The sequence below is a fragment of the Pseudopipra pipra genome, chromosome 6 (assembly GCF_036250125.1).
Source record: "Pseudopipra pipra isolate bDixPip1 chromosome 6, bDixPip1.hap1, whole genome shotgun sequence".
Classification (NCBI taxonomy): Eukaryota; Metazoa; Chordata; class Aves; order Passeriformes; family Pipridae; genus Pseudopipra; species Pseudopipra pipra.
In genome coordinates, this window is record NC_087554.1 from 55,564,960 (window position 1) to 55,590,783 (window position 25,824).

General features: G+C 38.0%; 1 protein-coding gene across 3 annotated transcripts in view; it reads left to right on the forward strand.

The window, feature by feature from the left end:
* TDRD9 (tudor domain containing 9) overlaps positions 1–18,714 on the forward strand; it is a 71,738-nt gene extending 53,024 nt beyond the window's left edge. For all 3 annotated transcript variants that reach the window (XM_064659281.1, XM_064659283.1, XM_064659282.1), the window contains 15 exons: positions 543–650; positions 2,421–2,521; positions 3,138–3,311; positions 4,579–4,687; positions 6,039–6,251; positions 7,399–7,488; positions 9,396–9,656; positions 10,137–10,286; positions 11,350–11,420; positions 11,824–11,933; positions 12,090–12,186; positions 12,837–12,975; positions 14,098–14,207; positions 16,573–16,645; positions 17,872–18,714. In XM_064659281.1, the coding sequence (XP_064515351.1) occupies positions 543–650; positions 2,421–2,521; positions 3,138–3,311; positions 4,579–4,687; positions 6,039–6,251; positions 7,399–7,488; positions 9,396–9,656; positions 10,137–10,286; positions 11,350–11,420; positions 11,824–11,933; positions 12,090–12,186; positions 12,837–12,975; positions 14,098–14,207; positions 16,573–16,645; positions 17,872–17,967 (1,902 nt within the window). In that variant the 3' untranslated portion in view covers positions 17,968–18,714. The remainder of the gene's footprint in view (positions 1–542; positions 651–2,420; positions 2,522–3,137; positions 3,312–4,578; positions 4,688–6,038; positions 6,252–7,398; positions 7,489–9,395; positions 9,657–10,136; positions 10,287–11,349; positions 11,421–11,823; positions 11,934–12,089; positions 12,187–12,836; positions 12,976–14,097; positions 14,208–16,572; positions 16,646–17,871) is intronic.
* Positions 18,715–25,824: the final 7,110 nt, after the last annotated feature.

Below are 25,824 nucleotides of genomic sequence, written 5' to 3' on the forward strand. Positions count from 1 at the left end.
TGGGGAGGGGGTGCTGGGAATTAGATGTCCTTCAGCTATCTTAACTTTGTCAAATTTCCAGTTAATTTTCTTGTCTTACTTGATCTGATTAGCAGTGATTTTATTTTCACAGACATATTTATCTTCTCAGTGGCAGTTGTTTTAACTGTGTAAGCAGTGAACTTCTCGAAGCTGAATTCTTAAATACCGTAAGATGTAACCTGAAAATGGAACAATTTACCTGTGACTATCTTATGTGTGTTTATTTAAGTTGAGGTTCTTCCTGAAATTAGGACTAACAATTACGGTTTTCATAGAGCAAGTCTGCATACAGAAGTATTGAAATGTTGTGGACTTGTTCCAGAAATTGAACTCTTTTCATGAGAGTATGTTTTTAAGGATTTGCATGAACTAGTGTTTAGTCTGCAGTTCCAGTAGTTCCTGGAAAGCGACAGTAAAAAAATATCCAAGATCTGTTAGTGTCTCTTAATGTTGCCAGTGTATTTCTTTTCAGGAAACTGAATACAATGTGCTGCGTTTTACAAAATGTTTTCTCGATACAGGTTGTAATAGCTGGTGCTTTCTATCCGAACTACTTTACTTTTGGAGAATGTAATGAAAAAAATGCTGTGAAAGAGCTTGCTGGCAAAGATCCAAAAACCACTGTAATGGTATGTTAAGAAGGTGAATGACTTAATTAAGAATTAAGTAATAGGAATACATAGTGTTTGGGTGGTATAGTCAAGTTCTGTTCTGTGTTGGGCAAGGACAGAAATAATTATCTACTCTAATCCTTGCTTGGTAAACTTTCTTCCCTCCCCATCTCCCTTTTAATACAATAAACATTATGTGGGTGGACAATTTTAGAAGAATTGCTGAGAACTGCCTCTATGCATTTGATTGTTTGCCTGTGCAAGACTAGCAACTTCCATCAAACTAATAAAATATTTGGAAAAATACAACAGCACTCTCAAGGGTACTTTTCAGTGAGTACTTACGTAATGTGTTGTTGCAACTTCAATGTTACTTTTTTTGTAACCTGCTTGATAGTGCATGGCATACATGCTTGTTGCTTTAAGGTTACTCACGTATTGCACTGATCTTTCTTTTTATCTTCAAAAATTACTTTTCATCTGATTACACAAGTGCAAGTTTAAAATGTCTGTTTATTTTGCAAAATGGTGCCCACTCTAAACTAGGAAAGTGTTTGGTGTATCTGAACTAGTAAAATAACCATGAGCTATGCTTAAAGAAAGCAAACCTACAAACCAGGGAGCCTCAAAGAATAGAATTCTGTTGGCACAAGAGAAAATAGATAAAAAGGTAAGAGAGAAACTGAGAAAATCGTATTGAAAAGTGATTTTTTTTTTTTTTTGCACTTCACTGCTTACCTAAGAAGAGGGGCTGGTTCTATACTGAAGGAGATGCTGGCATGGCAACATGCGTGCACAAACATGTTTATGTATTCTTTTGAAGTTTTTACCATATTATTTAAGGATATTGAAGCAAAATATCAGATTAGAGTCAATCTTGTAGAATAAAGACAAGTCTTGCCACAGCAGCATTGATTAAGATTAAACTGGCAGATTTAAGGAGCTACTTACTTTTAATATATTTAACTCTTGATCTACTCGTACATCAACTGCTTGTTACCTTGAAGAAGGAAGAAGTAGCTGTTGTGTCTTTATCAAGGTAAATGATCATCTTGGGCACAAATGCTGCAAGTTCCTCAAGCTCATAATCTGAGAGACTCTTGTAGCTGTATGCTGCTCCTAATGGTGTGTGCTGAAATTAAAAAAGAATTACTCTTCCCACTCTCTGGTCTCTCTAAATCGTCTTGCCTTGAGGCAGTTTCTGCAGTCTAACCTAGACCATGTTTTTGACTAGCAGCTGATTTTAGTAATGTCACTCCAAGGCATAGGAAGATTCTCTAAAAATAACCTGGTCTTTCCTGTCTAAGGCTGTAACAGCCAAAGAAAAGAATAGACAGTTGCATAGCCCCTGAAAAATAGTTCGAAGTCTAATTAGGATTTCATGATTATGTATTAAGTCAGGATCTCCTATGAGAGATTATTAATTAAGAACAAGTTAGAGAAAGTTAGCTTTTCTGTTACAAGCAAAGCCAGGGATACAAGAGAGCTTTTTGGAAAAAATATCGTTAAGATATATAATTACAAATTAATCTGCTTCATTTATAGTTAGACAAAGAAAACATTTATCTACTGTTTTGAAGCAGTAGGGCATCACTAGCAGCAAAACTATGCTTTTCATTGTCTTTTGACATTTTTGAATGTACTACAGTGTTTTTGGAATTTTTGGGTGTTTTAGATTGTATATCATTATTACAATGTCAAGTTAAGGAGAAAGCTGACTATTTAGGTGAACTTTAAAATGCATTAAAACAATCGAATGTATCCAAATTTAACTTTTTTTCTTAACAGCTAAGGAATATTCCTCCTTATGGATATCTGTACCATAAACAGTTGCAGTCACAGCTTAGACAGTGTGGGCAAGTAAAATCTATTGCCTATAATGGATCAAAGTAAGTGTGAAGTGCTTTTAAGTATTCTGTCTTTCTCATGTTCTCAGTTACAAATCCAGTAATCAGTTTCCTTGTCAATGATATACTGACAAAATTAGTTTTTCTTCTCTCTTTGGAATCAGAAACTTATTTATAGTGTATTGACTAGAGTTAAAAAGGTGGTTTTGAAGTATGATGTACCTTGGTTGGAATAACATTAGGTAAACTATCTGAAGTAGAGCCTTCTGTTTTGTCTCTTCTGTTCTCTTATGGTGGACCTTAACTGCAACTAATGTCTGTATTTATTTCTAACTTTTATACACAATTTAGCTCATTTGTACAGTCTGATGGCTTTTTCTAGCTAATCATCAGGCTGACTTTGGCTGATAACTGCCCGAAATTGAGTACATGTAACCCTTCTAATTCCTTTTCCAATCTTCAGTTATTTTCTTATTCACATATATTTTCACATCCTTTCTATTCGTATTAAATACGCTCATTAAATTTGGCATGTGCTTCTAAGAATGTTAGAAAGTTTTCTTATATTCATCAGGATAATTAAAGTTTGTTTGCTGTTGGGGTTTTTTGTCTGGTTTTTGTTTGGTTTGGGGGGTTTTTTTGGGGTGTGTGTGAACAGGGCTCTTGTGGAGTTCTCCCGCAATCCAAAGGAGGCCTTTAAGGTCCTACCCGAAGTGTACCTGGCAATCAAGATGTTAAAACTGAAGATTCCTTTTGAGCTGGATGTTCATCATCCAGATGATATCAGAAAACAATTGCAAGGTGTGGCAGCCGCAAGTTTGGAATCTTTGAGGTAATTGTATTCTGTATGGAAAATGTGTTTCTTTGCAGTGAAATGAGGTTTGCTGGATTCAGTGGAAATTTCCTTGGAAGCATCACCAAAGAAGACATGCTAGGTTCAAAAAACAGATGTAAACTTTGTCTAAGCACAGTGTTTTTGCAGGACTAGAAATAATGTGATTGTCTTAAATATTTTGGTGTAGTTAAAGGTGTTTTACTGTTGAAGAGAACTCCACATATACAGTCTTCTTTTTTTCCCCAAGATTCTACTCCATTTGCCTTTGGCATATGGAAGTGTGGGTGTACACACTGCTCATGCCGGAGGCAACACGGGAATTGCTATAACCAAAATAATTGAGGAATGGCATTTGGGGACAAAAAAGAAAGGGAGGGAGATGGACTATGACAACAGAAACTGTGGGGAAACCTACCAACATAAGGTGTAACAACATAATAGAAAATACTGTTGAGGAATGCAATCTAGTGAGTCTCTATGGTCCACACCTGCTTTTGCTAGGAAAATCTGGCATGTGGGTTTCCTGGTTACTTGTATGACCTGAAGCTCAGAATCACAGCATATAGTAACCTGATAAAATGCTAATCTGCCTCGCTCCTGATTGGGCAGCAGCCACTTTAGTATTTTAAAACAAGAAATCTAAAATAGGGAGGCAGGAATGAACTGGGGAGGTTAAAGTACGGGTGAATATTTCACATCCAGTTGATTGTACTTAGTTTTTAATAAAGCATTGTAGCAGTTTCACTGTGCCCAAAAGAGCACTTAAAATCTTTGTGAAAATTAATTGTTGAGAAAGTCAAGTCTCCTAGGCTGAAAGACTTAATTTTAGAGTTCTTAACATTTGCAAAGTAAAAGGAATATTTTTTATATATATAAATTCATATATAAAAATTTGCTGAATTTATCTTTGTGTTGTTGTGTACTCTGTTTTAAAAAAATAAGCTTAGAAGGCATGCCATAGCAAAAAGTCTCACTGTTTAACCTTAATTCTTTGTATTTTTAATCAGTTGATGACACAATTGTGTCCTGGTATGTATCTTTCTGTGCTTGGTTATAATGCAGTTCAGTTAACTCAGTAGTAATTTGGTTCTGTGTGGTCATTTTACGTTCTAATTGAATTCATGTGTTCCTAAATAAAAGTCATTAAGTACATAAATGTGCCCCAGGGACACTTTGAGAAGCCAATGAAAGTGAAAAAAATGGATTCCTTGAGTTTTCTCTTGTGAGTGAAGCATTGAGCATCTTTATTCCATACATTTTTTAGAGTAAATGTAGACTGCCAGAAGCAGACAGTGGAGCCTGTGGAAATCTCATTTGGTGCTTCAGAAATGTCAGTGATCCCAAGTCATTTTCTGTGCATCAAGATAACGGAGGTAGGAATGTTCTACATCTGAAGTAGGTCATATCTAATAATTAGTACCTAGATAGCTTAGTAGAGATTAATATCTGATAAGCTTAAATCAAAAAAATGGTTACTGATAATGTTTTTAGCAGGAAGTATCTGTCAGAAGCGTGGAGAATATTCTTGGTCTAATTTTTAGTAGTTCTTTGTTAAACAGTACTCACATGTTTGCACTTGACAGAATTTGTGGGATTTGCTGGCAGTAAATATTAGCTGGAAGTAGGAATAAATGTGAAGCAGATTAATGGAAAAGAGGTAAAATACTTGTGTAAACTACAGAAATGAGAATTAGTAGGTATTTAGGCCATTTACCTGGTTATTATTACCTGCCAGTTTTCTTCAGAAACTGTACATATGACAAATGAGATGAATTAATGGTAGTATATGCTTATTTGGAAAAATATGCATAAAAGTGTATTGGAGAAAATTATGTGTATATATATACTTCTGAAATCTGAAGATGAGAATTTTTAAATGTTGTGTTAACTATCATCTTCTAGAGTTGAGTAACAGCAATATATATTCTGCCGAAATAGAAATAATAATAAAAACATTAAAACCACTGAGGAAGGGGAAGTGATAGGATGAAGTATTAAAACAGCTCTTGATGGTAGTGGCATGTTTTGCAAGTGCAGAAAAGAATATTTTCCTCCTTTTATTCAGCTAACTCTCTTGGTTAAAAAATGTTAATGAATTTGATCAGACCCATTGCAGTCACTTAGCTTGTGCTACTTCTGTTTCAATGTGTCAGCTTTAATGACTGTAAATAAAAATTGGTTTTTATCACAAGCATTTGATATAAGATCTGAAATGGTTCTGTACATTCAGTAAGCCATTTGAAAAGATGACTTAATCAGTTTTATTTAAATAGGTGTATGTTCTTACCAGTTTCCTAAAGTGTGGCTAATTATAACAGTAACAATGCTGATTTGCTGATAGATGTAGCTAACTGCTATTCTGTCACTAATAAGAAAAGTGCACCAAATCTGTATGCATCTGTCTAATCAACTGTTGGCCTTGATTTTCTTGGATGTTAATTTGGTTTAGAAAAATGGAAGCAGTCTTTGATTAATTTTCTGGTTTTTAGTAATGCTTATATGAATCTGTTCAGATGAAAAGTTTATTGCAGTAGCACAGAAAATAAACATTTTCGGATAACATCTAATTATGAGACAAATGCTTCACTGCATTATTGCAGTATGTGAACTGTGTGTGTCAGGAATAGGAGTGTTTTCATGTATTTTGCTCAGATGAGTGTTGTATTTGATGTAAAAGTATAAAATAATATGAACTCTGATCTTGTCTAACTTCTTTACTTTCAGATAGTAGAAGTTGGACACTTCTGGGGTTACAGGATAGATGAAAAAAACAGGACTGTACTCGAGGCTCTAACTGCTGAAATCAACTATCAGAACCTGATGGATTTATCAGTGCCTCCACGTCCAGATTTGCTTTGTCTGGCACCATTCGCTTACCTGGAAAACAGAGGATACTACAGAGCTTGTGTTCTGTATGTTCATGGAGATTTTGCTGAGGTAATATGCTATGTCATATTAAGTTGATAGGATGTAATTGGGTTAACAATCCTGGAGCTTTGCCTTTCTTTATTTTTTTTACAAATCACTGGCTAGAGTAGATTAATTATGTTTTTTTCCAGAACATGAGATTTTGTAGTATTAAATTGAGACGCTCTAGTTGGATACAGTAAAGGGTCTTGTGTGCTGAAGCAAAGCAAAACAAAATAAAGACTAAAACCTCCAGTAAATCTGAAAACATGGCAAGGAATGCTAGGATACAGTCGTGCATTGCTGGCAGGAGCCCCATTACTTCCTTGTCATAAATATAGTGAGACCCATCTGAAAATAAGTTTCTTGCCTCCATTGTATTGGCAATTTTTAGTCATTCATGGCAAATTCATCTAAGCTTGTTCTGCCAGTGTTTCTTGCCCTTGTTGGCATCTCTTCTTCTTTTCTTCCTCTCCCCTCTAGTTACTTGTCTCATTTTCGTCCTGCGCTCCCTTTTGTTAATTGAAGCAAGCTGCACTCTTTCTCATCTCACATACTGTATTGACTCTAATACTTTTCAGCAGTTTAAGGACAATTTTTCTCAGTTTTCTATGATTGGCCTCTGCACAGCCAGCTCCTCCTTTGAGTTTCTTTTATTTCTTAACCTATCTGGGTGTCACCACTTGAGTTAATACTGAATATTGCTATCTGGTTAGTCATGGAAAGCTAGTGAATAATAGTGCTCATCACTTTCTGTTTTGAATTTTTAAACAGTCACTGGATACATGTTCATATTAGCTTATCTAAAAGCAGTATTTAGGTAGTAAATTAGGTAGGTATCACTCACTGTTAAGAAGTAAGGTTACATAGCTTTAATTGTGGGGAGAAAATTTAGAGCCTTTAAGAGAAATTTGCCTTTTCTAGATTTAGTGGATTATTTGTATCAGAAGTGGATGTTTTAGCCAAGGGATCAGATAACAGGCATGATAAATTTTGACCTTTTCTTTTTGACATGACTTCATTTGCATGTTTTCCAGACTTTGAATTTGCTTCCATGTCACTTGATAAGATGGTGTTGTACCATAGTTATTAAACTCAAGTTGTGGCTTTTCTTGTCACTAAAATAGCACTTTTAATGTTGTGGAACCTTTGCAGATACTCTTCATTCTTCTTCCAGGTTTTTTTTGTGGATTATGGCAATAGATCAGAAGTGCCTTTAAATAAATTAAAAGAGATTCCAAGCTGTCTTCAAGAGATTCCTTTCCAGGTAGGGGTGGTGCTTTTTGCTGCTGCTTACTAGATATTTTAGTGTCTGGCCTGGCAAAGAGGAGTGTGCTTCAAAACAGAGAATGCTTTTCAGAATAATAATTAAATAATACATATTTTGCTGCTGCAAGTACCTACAAATCACCTTTGCCGATAGTTAGGTGTTTTCCACAGATGTGTATTCATGGAGCAGGAATTGTGTATAACTGAACTACGTTGTATTTAATTGAACTACGTTGTATTTAATGTCAATCCAGCCTTATGTTTTCAGGGGCCCTTCCTAGAGGGGGAAAAAAGGAAAAAAAATGGGAAAAAAAAAATAAAACCTGAACTTTCTGCCTGACTGGATGTATAAAGCATTTTGTATTCATTTTTTTAAATTGAATGTTTGAAACTAGTCCTGTTTCTATGGGGACAGCAAAGTGGGATCTGTCTTCCACCTGTAATCACAGGAACAGTGGAAGGAGAGAGCTGCCATTTGCTGTTGTTTGTTTGCTGTGAGTCAGTTCTATGAGAAGTAGAACTTCTCCCTGGTAAGAGAATGTTATTCTGGATCCTCACACAGTGCTCAGGAGTAACAGGCTGAGCAGTAGATCAGCTTTGCTTTAGTTCAAAGAACACCTGAGCAAATGTCAGTGAGCCCAGAGAGGAGAAACTGTCAATGGCTGGCTTAATCTATAGATCCCTGCTTAAACCCAGCTGCTCCTACTGCAGGTAAGTGGCAGCACAGTATCTCTGCTTGTCTGCGTAGCACAAGTCTGTTGTGGCAAGTACCTTGTGTACAGTTACTGTTCAGAGTGTTTTTGCTCCATCAGATCTCCTGCTCTGCTACATTCCCAGACAAATACATAGGGGGATACCTCTTTTAAATTTTGCAAAGCTAGAGGTCTGTGGTTTTGCTTTGTGCCACTTTACTATTCTTTGAACTGCTGGCTTTACTTGGACCTTTTCAGGCAGAAGTCTCTTCATGATTAAATATATTACAGATCAAGTGACCTGTAACGCAAGTGTGAGGGATTTTGTAGCTAGTTTTTCAGAATAATAATTCTCTTGAGCTGTATTTACAAATAAATAGACTTCAACTGAAATTCAGCTTTTCAGTGCTCGTCGAGATATTTTTAAGCTAATAGAAATAGGTGTATTGTATTAACTGTATTCTCTGAAGCATGTGTTGATGAAAATGAGAAATGGACCAGCAGAAATATTTTATTTTATTGATCTCTTTTCAGGATTAGATCTTGACAGGGTTAATTTTCTTCAGTTTTCTTTTATAATTGATGTAAAAAAATAAGTAGAAATAATTTTCACAAGAAGCATCCTTTTTTTTTGTATTTTCTACACTTGTATTAAACGGAAATGTATTTCTGCTTCAGGCCTAATCTTTTAATCACTAGTTTTAAAGACTGGCTAGAAAAAAAATAGGGTTTCTGTTGTAAATTCATTCAAAGACATAATTACAGATAGTGATTGTGGAAAGGGGTTAAATGAGAAATTAATTACTCTTGCCTGCCAGGGACAGAAGACCTGCAGTGGTCTTGCCAAGTTTTCTTTTACCTTAGTTGAAAACAACTGTGGACTGTGAAGTTTTTTTTCCAGAGAAGACATCTCTGTGCTCCTAGTGAATAGTGAGTTAATACCAAATTATCCTTTATGCACTGTTTGCTCTTATTCCTTAGCAACTACATACTATATTGAAGGGATATGAGATGTCATGTGCAGCTGTGTTGTCAGTGATGGAATAGGAATAATGCCAGTAGCTTTACAGCAGTCCTAGGAATTAACATAAGCTGCTGCAATAATTATGAAATAATTTACAGTTATTAATTCAAACGGTTTGGGGAGGAAATGAGATACTTTCATGCTGATTCCCTACTCAGGCAAGGGTTGTCTTCAATGTTTTTGCTCTAGGCTTTAGAGTTCAAGATCTGCAAGATGCGTCCGTCTGCCAGATCGATCGTGTGTGGGGAACGGTGGAGTTACAGCGCCAGCCAGAGATTTGCCTCGCTGGTCGATGGCTGCAGTCTGCTGGTGCACGTGTATTCAGTCGTGCACGGGGTCCTGCACGTGGATGTTTTCCGCTACTCCAGGTGCAGAGACCTGGTGAACATTCGAGACGTGCTCATTGAGGAACGTTACGCCGAACTAGCAGAAGAATCGTACGAGTCACAAGTATGTATTGACTGAGCTGCTTCTGCTTTCCTTACTCTGATTTATTTCGGTTCGGGCTGCCTGAAGTCCTGAGAAGCTGAGCTGAAGCACTGACTAGTGGCTTGGGAGTAGGCAAGGTTAATACTTGAGTACGACAGTGTATTTTTATGTGTGTGCATAATGGATATTGAGCTGTTGGCCAAAAGTATTGCTGTTTTGACACCCTTTTTGGAAGAGAGATTTCCCAGGAAGTTATTTCATCAATTCAGCTGCTCCACTGTTACTTGAAATTATGAGAAACTGTTTTATAGTTTTATAGTTTTATAGCTGTTTTATAGTTTTAACTGTCTTCCATTTTTATGTTTTGTATAATCTGAAAGGTCATTGGAAAATCGGTTTTTGTATTTTTATGAGAATATTTCTTTGTGTAGGACCTGTTTTGTAAATTTTTTTAAAGACATAATTGTTTTAAAGTTTTAACACTCTTCCACTATTGTGTAGCAAAGCCACAGTTTGCTCAAGGAGTTACTTTTGGATGAAGTAAAGAAAGAAAAGCAAGTGCCTGTATCTTCAAGACAGGAAGAAAAGCATCTCATTGGAAGATTGTTAAACTGTTTTTCTGACAACAAGTCTGATGTGCCAACCCATAAGGTAACTTGGGTGGTGGTTTTGTCCTGTCATTACATGATCTTGCTTCTCAGACTGTTAGAATGGAGATGAGGACTGACAGTACCTGAAACAACCAATTGGTGCCTCTCATAGGGCATCCTACTTTCTGTTGGTAGAAAGCCATAGTGTGACCACCATTTCACTGCTGCAGCTTTTAACAGAGTTTTGAAGTATAGTCTTAGAATTAAGTTAACCAGCTCTTCTAACACATTCTAAGGCAGCACTTTGAACCAGTGCAGAACAGACATAAAAGTAAAAAACTGAACACAGTGTTTCCATAGGTAGTCTTCTTTACATAAGCTATAGCAAAAAGCAAGTTTACAATCCTATCAATTTTTCAGAAAATTTAAACATGGTTTTTACTATACATAGTGTTTCATTCTTCCTCAGCTAGTGATAGGTAGGCAGCTGGGATAAGTGATGCAGCGAATTCTCCAGCAACTGATAGTAATGAAACTGTGGATACTTTTCCTCTGCCAGTTCCAAACTCAGAATTCGTTCTTACTTACATGTTTTCATATGTCAAATCACTGCTAAGTTGGAATGTAAAACATGAGAATGTTTCTCCTGTTCTGCATTCTGATTACAAGTTAGGCCTCATCTACATTCTAATTCTTTCTCTGTTTCAGACCTGACAAAATTTCAGTCTTTTAAGAACCTAATCATGCTCCGTTTACCCACAGGAGTAGTCCTGTTTAACGACTCACTTTGATAAAGTGAGGTATTTTCAAGATTAAAGGCCTGCTCATGTAAACAAAACCAACCTGATTTTAAGTGATCTATGAAGTCTGAACTTGTGTCTAAGCCAGAGAAAAGTAATGAATTTCCAGCACCTGTGAAAATAGATTATTTTTATTTAGATGCGTCAACAAGCAAAGTTTGCTTTAGATGACTACAATAGAAATGCTGTTTATCAGTTTATCAGCTCACTGTTGCTCAGTACATGCTGAAATGCATTTTGGCTTTCATTTAAAAAGAATTTTGATTTGGAGAGATCCAGGTGCTGGCTAACTAGAATGTTATTTTTCTCTCCCTTTTTTTGAAGGTAACAGTTTCGGGCCCGTTCAGTCCTTATGAGCTGAAATGCTACAGTCTGACTAGGGTATCCCGGTTCAGGTATGAGAAGACTTTTAGTGTGAAGTATAATCATGTTCTTAGATGTTATTTTCAATAAATAGGCAAACCCCATCCTAATTATTCTTACAGATTTTTACTGAATTTTTATTCATTGAAAAGACTGAAGTAGTCAGGCCTGAAGTGCATTAATATGCATACTATGGTTACTTTAAAATCTTAAGAATAGTTTTATCAAAGGTGCATTATTGTCTTACAGAGAGATTTATTAACTATCTTATACATCTGCTAAATGGCATTCAAGTAACCTAAAGTAACCTAAATAACCAGTAACAACTATTTGGAGTTTGCATTGTGACTTTGAAATCATTCTTTCATTTATATGTTTGTATGGATTTTAGTGTGGGTTTTTTAATGTTGAAAATATTTATTATTTCTTCCCCAGAAATATTTTCATATGTAAGGAGAGCATAAACTCCGTTGTTGTCCATGATACTGCAGAAGATCCCTTTCAACAGTTGCTGGTTGCTGCTGATATATCAGTAAATGCAGCTGGTAATGCCTTATAAAAATGTGTGGTTGGTTTCTCTAGACTTCTGGTTTTATGAGTAGTTCTGTTACTAAATATGTCACTGTAGTTCAGTGTTACATCTTTTTTAGGTTTCATTTTCGTTAGATGCTCCTTTTAATTTTTTTTTCTTTTGGTGTCAGGATCTACTCTGTTTTTAGGGGAAACATCTTTGATGCCTCCTATTCCTGGCCTGCTTGCACTCCTCAGTATGCTGTTTGCTCCAGCAATAGAACTCAGGTATTTGTGCATTTTAAAAAGTGGTTGTTCTTTATTTTTAGGACCCTCAGAAATTTTTGACAGACTTTTTTTTTCCTCTACTTTCAGCATTTTTATCTATTCTCTTCCTGGTATTTTTTATGAGTTTTAGTATAGTATGTAGCTAAAATAATTTGTTCATGTATGTATGAAGTGGTGCTGGAGATTCTATCCTCGTGATAAGGCAGTACAGTTCCTGACAGTTGTGCTGGATGGCTAGGAAAATGGAATGTAGAACTGGCTGTTTTAAACCTACATGAGGAGAGGAACTTCAGTAACTTTTTGTAAAAGCTGAGTTCTGGCAGTTGCATTGCTGTTGTGATTCCTTTAAAATCTGGTATTTGTAGATTGTAATTTCAACACATTGAAGCTAGTGTTCCTTAATTTTGCTTATGTATGATTTTTTTATAAGTTTTATGAGTATGTGTTTACATAACCAGAACTTTAGTTTTGTTTCATCACTCGATTTTAAAAAAACAGTATGACTGAGTGTGAATACATATCAGTTGTTTTAGCATCTTTAAAACACGTCTTGCTTGGCATGGCTTAAGACAAGTTCATTTACGTCTGTCTTCATATGAGTTTAGTTTCTTCATCTCTAGGTGAGACTGTTTTCTTTCTTTTTCATGCAGGGTTGATAAAACTGGAAAGTATTTTACTGGTGTTCTGTGTGGTTTGGGTTGGAGTCGGACTTCTGGGGCTCCACTGCTTCCAGAAAATGATATGGCCCTGACATTTGATGTGCAATTTGGAGTGGAAGACATAATAGAGGTAAAACTTGCATAAGAATTTTCGCCACAGTAGGAATTCAGTAGAAGTCAGTGCATCAGAACTTGTTAACTCTCAGAATTAACAGAAAAACTTGTTTGGACATGTTAGTTTGGGAGGGTTGTTGTTTGATTTGTTTGTTTGGGTTTTTCTTTGGTTTTGTTTGTTTGGATTTTTTTAATGTACTGCCTGTTTATAATCTTGGATTCTTATAAGGAGAGACAGTTGCCCCCTCCCTACACTTTAAACAAATAAAATGTTACGGAATTTTATACACTTTCCAAAACAAAAACATCAATTTTGCACTAACCAGATGTCAATACTTGTTAGTCTTGTTCGTAGGTCTATTATGGCTTTTACTGACAAGCCTGGCATTGCTGCTTTGCAGGCTTCAGTTTGATTTTACAGCTCTGATAAGTCATCTGTATCGAGCTACTTCTCTCAGAGCAGATCAACCAAACAAATGATAAAGCCCCCGCGTTCCTCATTACAGCCTTTTGCATCTCACAGAGTGAGATCTGTCAGAGGGAAACACGTACATAAAATGTGCTGTGAAGGACAGTGACATGTGCCTTAGCCAGTGAAGGACCTCACATGCCCTGGTCAGGTCTGTGTACAGAGCAGGTATGTGAGGTGGTGACCAGTGGTTTCTAGAGGTTTTTTAAGGACACAGTGGACATGCTGGTGCACACAGCTGTGAGCTGTTGTTTGCTGAAAGCACTGACTTGGTGTGATGTCTGCATTCATGGTGCTTTATCCAGAATGGTAACACTGAGCTGTTGTTTGTGTGAAAATTAAGGAGAGACAGAGAATATTCTTAAAACTTTTACAGGAGGAATTCCGTGATGGAAAAAGTCCAGGTAAGTGGTAGCCTCTGTAGTTTATGGCACATCTCAGTAACCTTGAAGATTGTGATATCAAGTGGCTGAACGAGTAACATCTTTGACCAGCAGAGATGCAACTGCAGGAAGAAATGTTTCTGAAGCTTCAGATGTTTTTGCTTATGCAAATAATATTCTAGTTGAAGTTGGGTGGTATGGGTGCCATGACCACCTTCATGACAGTGTAATACAATACAAACCTAGTGTTGGTTTTGGGTTATATTCTGTCACTGATGTTTTACAGATAAACAACTTAAGGACATCCATTAATAAGCTGCTCTGTGAACGTGCAGTATATTCTGGACAAGAGCAAATGATACAGCTGCAGGAGAATATTCGTCAGAAGCTTCTATGGTAATAATTTTGTAGAAATAAGATCTGTTTGCAGTCTCAGCAAAAACAGGATGAATGATTGCTTGAAGCATAGCTCAGATTAGGCTTTGGAAAAATAATGTATGCTCTCATTTAATGATGCATTTCATTTACTTTGTTTATTTATAAAGCAGTATACTAAACAACGTTAGACTTCTTGTGGAAGCACTGGTTCTTCAGGGAAGCCTGATCACTTAAGAGTCATAAAACCTAGACTGTAAAACCTGTTCTGCAGGATACCAGTTCTTATGTATCTTTTTTTTTGCACCAAGGACAAAGCTAATGAAGTCCTATGGCATAAGAGTGCAGAAAGATTTAAAATCTTTCTCCCTGTATATTAAATTTGGGTCGTGTGTGCTGCCTTTCCTCCCTCAGCAGACCTGTGCAGGATGGGTGTTGGCCAAGTTAACTGGAAGTCCCAGGCTAATTTAGGAACTGAAATAAGGCTACCTGCCCTTTTTCCCAGCAAGCCCCCCTGCTTCTTGTAACTCAGGCAGTGGTTCTGAAAAGACCATTGTGAGGCAGTGTGGCCAACCTTGAGAATTTTTTCAGCCTGTAGTTTAGAGGAAGTAGTGCAAAAAAGTATTCCTATGTCTGCCAATGCTGAGCATAGTGTGAAAAATGTTCCCTTGTTTGTACACACAGTGTGCATTTTAGTGCTGTCTGTATCAGCAAGAGCATTTTCTCATCCTGACCTGGCTCTCTACTAAACCTGTGTTAAAAAGAGCTCTGGTTCAGACATGAATTAAGAGTTATGTTATGGACTCTAGTATTAGCCTCATCTCTAGGAAATATGAGCTTTTTTGCCAGTAGAGCTTTTCTAAAGTAACTGTATGATGCTAGAGTGAGGCAGTTCCTCATGTTGATAAAGATCAGAAGCTTTTAAGCTTAGCTGCTCTTACCCAGGGTTATCAAAATTATTATCAAAGCAGCTGTTTATGCTGATTTTTTCCAAGTGTTTCTTGGTTTTGAATGTACCCACTCAGTTGATTTTTTTTTTTTCTTTCTTATATGTGAAAAAAACTTATTACATTGCCTTAACTTAAAAGCAAGCACCCATACTTCCTATTTCCAAAACTCAAAGTTCAGGTGTATTGCATGATAAATTAACAAGTGCAGGGTCAGCCTTATCTTTTGAGGCACTGGAAATGAAATTAAAACAGCATAAACAATAGAGAAGTCAAGGAATGTGGGCAGGCAGAAAGAAGCAAAGCCACAAACCCTCGGCTGGAGGTGACGGTGACGATAACAGCTCGTGCTCAGTCATCAACACTTACGGGCAAAATTCAAGGCACTAAAATGTCACTGCTATTTCTTTGGACATGTGAATACTTGCTACTGTTCTGGCACCTATTTGGGACTGATTGTTCAGACATCTCCAGCCATCTGGGAGGGGAAGGGGCAGCCTGTGCAGCTCCTTGGCTCAGGTCCTCAGCATTGACCTGTTCCCCAGCTCAGTCAGCACCAACTGCCTGACTTGGTCATTCTCATCAGCCATCTGGGCTTTTTTTCTTCAGGATTTTATACCTTTCTGTGGTAGCCTTTTCTCTCTTGGAACTTTTATGCTTTTACTTGTTGTCTTCCGATGATCCTACAGCTATTTTTTTTATTTAAAATTTTATTTTATTGATATATGTTTATATTTGAAGGAATAAACAGTCTGATTATTGCAATGATTTCTTCTTTTCCCTTGTGTAAAATCTTTCTTGGTTTTGAATATTTTTTCCCAATTATACTTTTTTAAAAAACTAACATAAGAGTACATAGGTAGAAATTTAGCCTGAACAGTCTTTCATAACTTTTTTTCATTTTTCAAAAGCTAATTGTATTTACAACATGTCACTACTACTTAAGACTAAAATCAGTGTTTGAAAAACACATCTAGACAGAATTAATTAATGTCTGCTACTATTGTACTTTGCACAGCTTGAGGAAATAACTGGAGCAGACAGACAATCTATAGTAATTGAGTTGTCATGCAAAATAAAATACCCTAAAACTAGCTGTATTATACATTCTAGTGAGTAAGCATACATAAAACTTACAGAATAAATCATAGTTGCAAATTCTAGTACTTTGTAATAAAAGAACCTCATTATATTCTTTAGAAGAAATAGATTCTGATACAGATTTTCACAGAGACATTAAGTGTATTTTGACTTTTCCACTAGAGGGGTGAAGTACAGAGAAGTGAACAAATCAGACTAGATTAACAAGGAAATTTAAGATTCCCTTCAGCACAGACACCTTGTAAATACCTGGTTGTATCTAGTATAAAAAAATCCTTTGTCTTCATAATTAATCAAATACAAGTGTGTTACTTAAGGCCATTTCTATGTAATTTCAGTTTAATCTGCAAATCGAGGCCTCGAGATAAAATTGTTCCTACGTGGTGTGAGAACCCATATGCATGGAATCAGGTAAGGGTGTAAAGATACTTTTTTAAACTTCTTTTTTCTTGAGGAGTTAAGAGTGTTCAAAGGGAGAATTTCCTTTGGAAGGATGTCTTCTTTTTGATTCTTGAACTTGAAAATACTGAAAGCACTGTAGAGTCACATTTAAGCACTTTTGTGTATGCATCAGTCTCTATTGATACACTCTTTTTGTAGAGTCTGTTTATTAGTTGAGTAGTTTGGTTTTTAATTTTGTGTATGTAAATACTTAATCTTTTCAAGCAGAACTCTCTATGGGTTTTAAGTTTAGAGAGATTGTAAAGGCAACTTTACATTTGCTGGAAGTTAAAATGTTCTATTTCTTTTTTCTAATAAGCAGCCATAGCTAAATTTTCCTTGTATAGAATTTGTCTGAATGCAGTGCATTTTAGTTTTGTTTTGAGATGCTGTGCTTTGAGGTGGCTTTTCCTTTCTAGGTGCAGAGAAATGTGGCTTGTTTTAGAACAGATGTGGTGGGATCAGGCAGGAGGCCAGTTTTCTAGAGACCCAGCAGAGTTTCATAAAGCTGAATAGCTTCCTACTCTGTTAGAAATTTTACCTTTCTTTCTGTGAGGGCCTCTTCAGGCCACTAGATCTCCTGAAGAAAAAGTGCAGTTTCTTAATTAAAAGCAGGTGAGGAATTGCTGAGTGCAGGAGTAAGTGCTACACACACCCTCCCTGTGCCTCTCCCACCCTGAGGGGGGTATAAAGCAGGGGTTTGGGTCCCTCCCTCTGAAAAGAGGGGCAGAGAAGGAGCACCAAGGGCACTTGTTTATAGAAGGCATTTTTTTAGAATGTATTGTAATATACTGCCTTAGGCCTAAGTGTTTCTATTTTCATATTTCAAATTCAGTTATCCTTGGAATTATGAAGATAATCTCCTATTCACTTTTACTGGTGTTCAGTTTTTATTAGAAGATAATGTACAGGCCTTGGATCAGGATTTTCCCCACTGCATTTGAAGAATCTCAGGACAGCTTTTTTATATCATCACATAAAATACTACCTGTAATGCCTTGGAATTGATTATGGAGTAGTATTCTGGGCAAACCATGAAATACAGCACTGGCTCTTTTGTTGCAATGTGTGGCATGGAACTGGAATTCCTGTATGATTTGAAACTCAAAACTGTTCAAGACTTTTTTAAAACTGTGTTATATAGGAAAAAATTACTAGAAATGCATTCTGACTTTCATCTTGGTTCTTTTGGTTAGGTGGATTCTCAGCGTATTGTTGACAAGTCTGAAAAGCAGCGTGAAAGAGGAAATAGTGTTTATCAGCTCCACAAGCTTGTTTTGTTGAATGATTAAGTATTCCTAGAAGTCTTTCAGAGGATGAGGTATTACAACTAGTCTAAAAATTAATTCTGTCTTGGATGCATGTTTTGCAAGACTGTTCCTTAAGATTAGTGTAAGTGTACTGAAATACGGTTTGGAATGTGTTCGTGTGGTTTTGAAAAAGTTAAGGTTTGCTGGCCTAGAGCAGACAAGTTTATTCATAAAACAAACTGATGTAAAGCAGGATGAAACTTCAGTAATACTTCTGAGCAGGTTTATTGCAAGGTACATGAAAGATGAAGCAAATCTAGGTTTAGTTGTTCATTTTATGTCTAAAAGCTCATAAGTCAAGAGGCATGACTTTTTTTTTCCCCCCCTTTAAGTGCAAGTTGCATTTTCCTGTTTTCTTTGTCATTAGTTTTTCAAAAATACATGCAACAAAGGGGTTTGGGGTTTTCCCTAACCAAAAACTGGAAGTCAGAGGAAACTGATGATCTAGATTATGTTCTGATGCAAACTACAACTTGATATATAATTTTTTCATTAGTTTTTCATACAGCAAAACATAACCTGATTTATTTTCCTGTATGGAAGAAGAATGCTTTTGAATTACTGATTCTTGGCACATTGTTTCATTCTTTCTTCTTATTCTTACCTGCGAGATCTTTAGTCCTAAAAATGAGGTCAGTGGTTTCAGAATAAAATGCAGAAGTGAAATAAAATGTTTTTGTCTCTTCTGTTGTGCAGCCATGCTTAATAAAAGCTAAATTTAGTTATTAATGGTTTGTGATTGCATTCATTAAATACAAGAATCCAAAAACAGTATATGGAAAAGTATTCATCTTCACTGTTTGAAGGTCATATAATATCCAGTCATCCTCTTAAGGACAGGAAGAATCAGTGGTCACCATAAAGAAGTGGCAGATTTGGGGAAAATAAGGGGATGCTTCAACTAAGAAATTATTTTAAGCTGTACTTAAACAGAGGGGTGACTGTACAACAGGCAATTTTAGTGGTTTATTAGAGCATTACTCCCTTAGACCTATTTTACTGATCCTTGGGAATTATAAACAGAATACTTAGTGAGACAGGTCTAAACAGAAAAACTGTATCTCAGCTGGCTTAGACAAGAGGATTTCTCAGCAGAGTGTTGTACGCCAATGAAGTGTTGCACCTTTGGGGACAAATGAAACAGGCAGGATTTCAAATCATTGCTTTACCTATTAAGGATGGGACTTTCTGCTGGAAAAGGAAAGTTGGCAATAAAAAAAGGCATGATATAAATAATAGAACTTATTTCACATAAGCAACACTGAGAATTTTTAAATTTTTTTAATTTTAAACTCTATTACTTCTGTGTGAGGGTCTGTCCCGTGTGCATGTGCTGCCACCAGGCGGGGGCTGCTGTGCTGCTTCTCCCTCTAATGGTTCCTGTCATCACACAGCTGAAAGGTTTCCTTATGGTGAGAGGAGTGGATAATGCCAACTCCCCTCCCAGTGCACTAACCCATAACCTGCCCTTGCTCAGTTGAGAAATGAAAATTCTGTATTGAGAACTCAAAGAAGCTCCCAGTTTTGTCCTGGGTACATCAAGCACCTGCAGATGTGACACGTGACAGGACACCCTTGAAGGAAACAGAACATCTTAGCATCTCCCAGCCAGGCTGAATTTATTGCCTGAGGAATACATAATAATAATTTTTAAAGAGCAGCTGTTGTATTTCATGGTTTGAGTCACGTTTCAACAGCACTGCAAAGTCACTTAAAAAAGTTGAAGGTAAGCAGCTTCAGGATTTTCCTCTCCAGTTGCACAGGAGAAAGAAGCATTGTAAAATAGTAGTGTCTGTATGGCTATAGACATGATCCCAGTCAGCTTTGTGCCTTTTGGGGGCTCCTTCCCTAAGAAAAAGGGCCATGACTGCTTGTCAGGATTCCTTTTATTTCCAGATGTGCACCAACATCGAGCAGAGTGAGATTTCACCACAATTTATTAGTGATGATCCACATTTATGTACTTCATCATTGAGCCCAATGTATCTAGAAATATCTGTCAAGAAATATTTGAATCTATAAGTGGTCAGATTAATGCTCTTACTGAATTGATAGGTGTTTCTGGAGCCTGAAACAATGTGCAATGACTATTATTCATAATTCCCCCCACAGCTACAATGAAATCTGATAGCAGTTTTAAATCAAAAGGAGCTTTTTTGCCATTGCATGTAATTAATTTTGGAATTTACTGCCACAGGCTGTGCTAGAAACCAAATATATAAATAAATGAGTTGGAACTCAGAGAAGGCAGATTCTTCAATAACTGTTAAAATTGAGAAACTTGAACTGCTTACCCTCCTGAATTCCAGAAACCGAGAAAATATACTGAAAGAATGCCTATTTTTATCCAGTTTGCAGTATCTGGTTCACCTAATATCATCAGAATGACCTCTTCTACTCTTAAAATTCTGATGTATTTCACTAGCATTTATGAAGGCAATGGACTCTCCATACCTGCTGATGACCTTAGGGCCTGCTTTAAAGAATTCACCAGGTCATTGTCTACAACACTGAACAGGAGAAGCAGCAACAGGAGCAAGCTGGCAGAAGACCCGTTCCCTCTTTTCCTCTGCCTGCTGCTGGTAGAATAATTCTGCTTTAAGCAAGATGAATCATGCAGACAGATCAAGATGGAAGAGAATCCTGTATACCTGGGAGGAGACTTTGGGAGCTGGAATGGTTTTGGTTGTGCAGTGGGTAGATGGTGGCAGAAGATAATGTTTGAACAGGGAAGAGTGGTAAAGACAGGGAAATGATGAAGAACAAAGAAAGCAGCAAGAATGTGTCACTCTCCTCCTGAGCTGGTGGTTGAAACAGGGGAAGGGCAGAGGAGGGTCAGGTTGGGCAGACACTACCCATGTAAGCTAAGCTTGAAGGCTCTGCTTAGGGCCTTCTGCATCTTTAAGGGCCACCCAGAAAGCATTTTGGAAGAGGCTGGTAGGGGAGCTGGGGAATAGAAGTGGATCTGTTCTGGGTCCCAGGAAACTGTTCCAAGGCAGGTGCTGCCTGGAATGCCCAGACTCCTTCTGAGCTCCAGCCTCTGTCTTGCCTTCTCTTCAAAGTGCAAGGGACCTACAACCCTATGCCTGTGAGCTGTGGCAGCTGACACCCCCAGTGCCCAGAGGTAGCCAGAAGATGAAGGAAATGGCACCTCTGCTTTTTACTTTTCTTGAGTCTTGATATTGCTGGAGAGCACTTGCTCTGTTCTTTCAGTGGAATCATATTGTTCTGATGAACAGCCCTGCACAGGGAAAGGGAAAAGGATGGAAGCACAGTTTGGAGATTCACAGTTCCTTCCTCAAAAGGTGTGTTTGTAGGGACAAGGGTTGTTTGAATGAACCCAACAGATTCCAGCTGAGCCTCTGCCCACTGGCACAATGGCACTGTGCTCTCTGCAGAGAGAGTGAGTGGGGAAGTTAAGGTGGGTGTTTCATCTATTCCCAGAGAAAACAGGACTGTCCTTTTTTAGCTGTACAGGATTCATGGAGGGGCAGGTGAGTGCCTGTATGTCCTGCAGAACTGTTGATCTTTCCTAGTGCAGTGGTGCTGCTGTAGGAACCTGAGCTACCTATTCCTAAAGCTTGACTGTGGGTTTTACAGGAACTTTTCTTTGTAGAGCAGACAAAGGGAGAGTTGACAGTTACCAGGAAAAGGAAGGCTGGAAATGGAATTTGAATAATGAAGGGATGGAGGCTTTGCCCTGGGGTGACTTTAGGGAGCACAGTGAGCACAGTCAGAACAGGCTCAGCTTAACCCTGGGTCAGGTGTCCTAGGTTTCTTTACACTGACCACCTCCTCCTGCATCGTTCTGATGTGCCCAGAATGAGAAGTGGGTGAGACAAAGGGCTGTTCAGTCACACAGATGATGGTCTGAGTGAACAGGATTGCCTTCGGGAAAGTCTAGAATATCTGCAATTTGCTAACTAAAGATGAGACTTTTTCTCTAAAACTGACATTTGTGGAGAGTTTGTGTAATCTTGGGAAAGAAAAATCCTGTTGTGTGCGGTCAGTAGTGAGATTTTTCAGCCCCCTTCTGTTAGTTCATTGAACAAGAAGTAGGTAGCTGTCACAGAAATGCAGATGGGGGAAGAGGAGCATCTCTGGATAAATTTAGAACTGTAGCTCTGGAGATAACCTGGGTTGGTCCTTGAAACTGGTTTACTACATAAGTTTTTAATTGAAGAGTGTATTCTTATGGCTCCATTCCCCTGTATTTTTCACTCAGAAAGAGCCTGGCATGCTGAGGATTTGTGCATCTGCCACACTCCTTACAACATATTAAATTTTGATGCCAGTCTGCATATAAATGCCAGAAAAAGGCCAAATGAATTAGGATAAATTACAGAATCATGGTTTAAACCAGGATACAGGTGTTGGTGTAGACTGTGACAGGTGTAGTTTGATGTGGAGTTTCCTTTCTGTAAAAGAACCTGGAAAAAAGCAGATGAAACTCCAAAGTGGTTAATAAGTGAAAGAAACCTGAGGCAAAGAGGATATATATGAGGAAATAGAAAGGTATATATTAATCCTCCAAAGGAGTGTTGAGGGAAGAGGCAACCTCTGAGCTTACCTGGTGAGTCTGGAGGAAGTTAGACTGCTCTTTTCTCAGTCACGGAGCGCAGCCACATGGGTAGGTGTTTTTGTCATCACTGTCTGATGCTCCTATATTTAGCTTTCACTCAAGCTCCAGGCATGTCTGTCTAGTCTGGTAAAAGCTGTAACTTCAATATCCTGGGGAAACAGACGGTATGGTGGTTGCTCCCTCTGCTGAGGGAGCTCTTTCATCCTGCAGGGCAAGGACAGCACCTTCCCAGAGGTCCTCCCTTTACAGGATGAGAGTCATCTCCTTGGTGGCTTCACATCCCCATGATAAGGAAGTCCTGCCAGCTGTTTCTTGGCACAGGGATGAGCTCTTGCCTGTTTCTTGAGCCAGTGGGGCACCCTGGGACTTTATCCAAGGGGGCAGAGAGCTGAGCTTGGGTGCTGGTGCTCAGTGAGGGGGTACTGGTGCTCACTGCAGTGCTTGCCATCAGACTGGTGAGCAGGACAGGAGTGAGCTGCGCACACCACATGCCCCCCTGATGATTTATGGCCTCCATTCCTTCACCCAAACAAGTCCTTCCAGTGGGTCACCATGGGGACAGAGAGAAGAGGAGTTGCCACTTGGTCCAGGGAAAGAGGGGAGGTAAATAGGATGCTTGCAATGCTAGTATTCATTTTCTCTTGCCCTCCCAAAAGTGCAGAGGTTGCTTTTTCCTCCAAAAAACTGCAGTCAAGCCTTCTTCACTCATGGCTAGATGAGTTCACGTCTTTTTCATGCAATGCTAATGAAACTTGTCTCTGTGCCAATCACAGTGATGAGCCCCAGGTGCTCCACAAACACACCACTGTGAGGGTTTTCTTTTCCTCTCCTGTGTTTGTTCTTCATGCACTCCATGGAGGGGTTCTAAATACTTCACTTCTCTCATTTTGTTTTCTTGCTAAACAGAGAATAAAACGCCCAGGGGTACCTTTCTCCCTGGATACCTGTGTTTGGAAAAGGAACGGTACAGCTGTTGGCAATACTTCAGCATTTACAAAGCTCTTTTTTCTCTTTTTGCTCTGTTAGTAGCAAAAATCTAGAGTGCATAATCAGGAAATGAACAGCACATATGTATCTCTGGGGCTTTCTTGGTCTATCTTTAATAAGGACTTAAAGGCCACATTTAAAAGACAGGAAAAATAGATAAGATTTTATTAAAATTCTTTATACAGACAGTATCTTCCACAGCACACATTTCAAGAGATCACAGAACATAGCTTCAGGGAGTTCCTCTGCTTTCCGTAGTTGAAGATGTTAGCTCTGTCTTGAACTAGTTTTACTTAGTCTCGACAGCAGTTGTGCAAACAGCCCCCTCCTGCCCAGTCGCCAGGTATGTTGGGAACTGAACAGGCAGCTTTACATCTGATGATGTTACAAGTTCTCTAAGGAGCAGATATTGCTTGGATTTTATTTATGAAGGAGAAGGAGGTAGAAAATACGCTGGGAAAAACACAAAGTGATTGCTGCTGATAGCAAGTCCTAAAATTAGGAACCGAAGCTAATACATTAGTAGAGACATTCCATAGGATATCAGTGCTGCAGGGTGAGGAATCTGCACAGGGAAGCACAGTCTGTGAGCCTGGGGAGCTTCCAGAGGATACACAAGTCCTTCTGGAAGGAAGATTTCACACTTCCTAAATAGATGCTTTCAGCTAAAGGATAGGAACAACAGCAAAACAATCCATCCAGAGATGGATGTTTTGTAACACTCTTGTGAGCTTTCGTACACAAACTGGAATCAGAATGGAAAGGACTTCTTGCATACTTCCTCTGTGCATATGTGTGAGAAGGCATTCCCTGATGATGCTATGATTTTTATTTTCACATTAAAATGTAAGTTTTGGTCTTAATTTTACTGATGCCAGATTTCAAGTTATTGTTTTTCAATTTATTTGAACTGAGATAGTCCTTAATTTTTTTTCCCTCTGTTTTTCTGCTCTAACAATATAGTCTCATGTGATGGCTTGACAACTATAAATCCAGTTATATTTAATTTAGATCTTCTAGTATGGTATCACACAACTCCTGTATTTATCTCAGGACTGATGTACAGTCAACTTGAGCTGTGTGCCTTTTGAAAAAAGCTTTCTCAGTTCAGAATAATTTCCATAACTAGTTTTAATATAATCCGAAGTAGTTTTGTCTAAAGTAAATGAAAAAAGCTGCCACAAACTGTTCTGGAATATAGGAAGATTATAACTTAGGGCCACATTATCTGCTGTAAGAAGCAGTTAAATTGCTATAGTTTACAATAATTTTTTTTTATTATGTAATTTTGTTCTTTATAGTCTCTCTAAACACAAGAAGGATTATCTGTGCAATCCCAGAATATGCATCACTGCTTGATTGATGTAGCATGACAGTAGAAGACTTGGCCAAAGTAGCCAATATCCTGAGGTACTGGACATGGTCTTCAGTTCTCATTTTATTTAGTGCTGAGGGTTAAAAGGGGATATGTTGTATATTTTATCTTTTTGTTTATTAGTGACTTATGGAATTGAAATAAAAAGGACCTTTGGGGCTGGAGAGGCTGTTAACACTAGCAGGCATTTACAGAAAAATGACCTTTGACTTTTCCTCTCATTCAAAGAATGTTTGAGGCTAAGGGAAATTTATCTAGGGCTACACTATAAAGGTGGCTGCAATGTGGATTTCTACCTTTTAGTGGCAGTAAAAAGAGATGTGAGCCAGGAACATTTGTGATTCAAACAGGGGTGGCTCAGTGTACGTGAGTCTGGGCCATGTGGTCCAGGTTCCTGTGATAACTGACAGAAGAATAACACCAGCAAGGGTTCTGGTCCTTTATTTATGCAACTCTAAATTGTGTCAGTGGCTAGTAAAATATCAACTAGTAAAAATAAAAGATTGAATTCTAACTAGAAACACACAATACTGAGGGCTGCAGCCAGCACCCTAACAGTTGCAGTTGAACATAATTTTTAAGAGCTCCAGCCAATCCAGAACCCAACTAGTTTTTAAATTATGGTACTTGCAGGGCCCCTATGAGGAGCAGGAGAGTCCTTTCTAACTCTCAACAAAATAAGGAATTGTGAGCTCCCACAGAATGCCTGGCTGCACATTTAAGGCTGTCCATGATGCTGTGTAAGGCTCTGACACCGCTGGACACTGTAAGCAGCTCAGAATACAGGTTGTGTTAATTGGCACTTGCATGATTTCTCTCTCCCTCGCTGAACTTTTCAGTAGTTCATACTCCTCAGAAAGGTAGGAGGGAACTTGGATTTAACAATGCTGCTTTT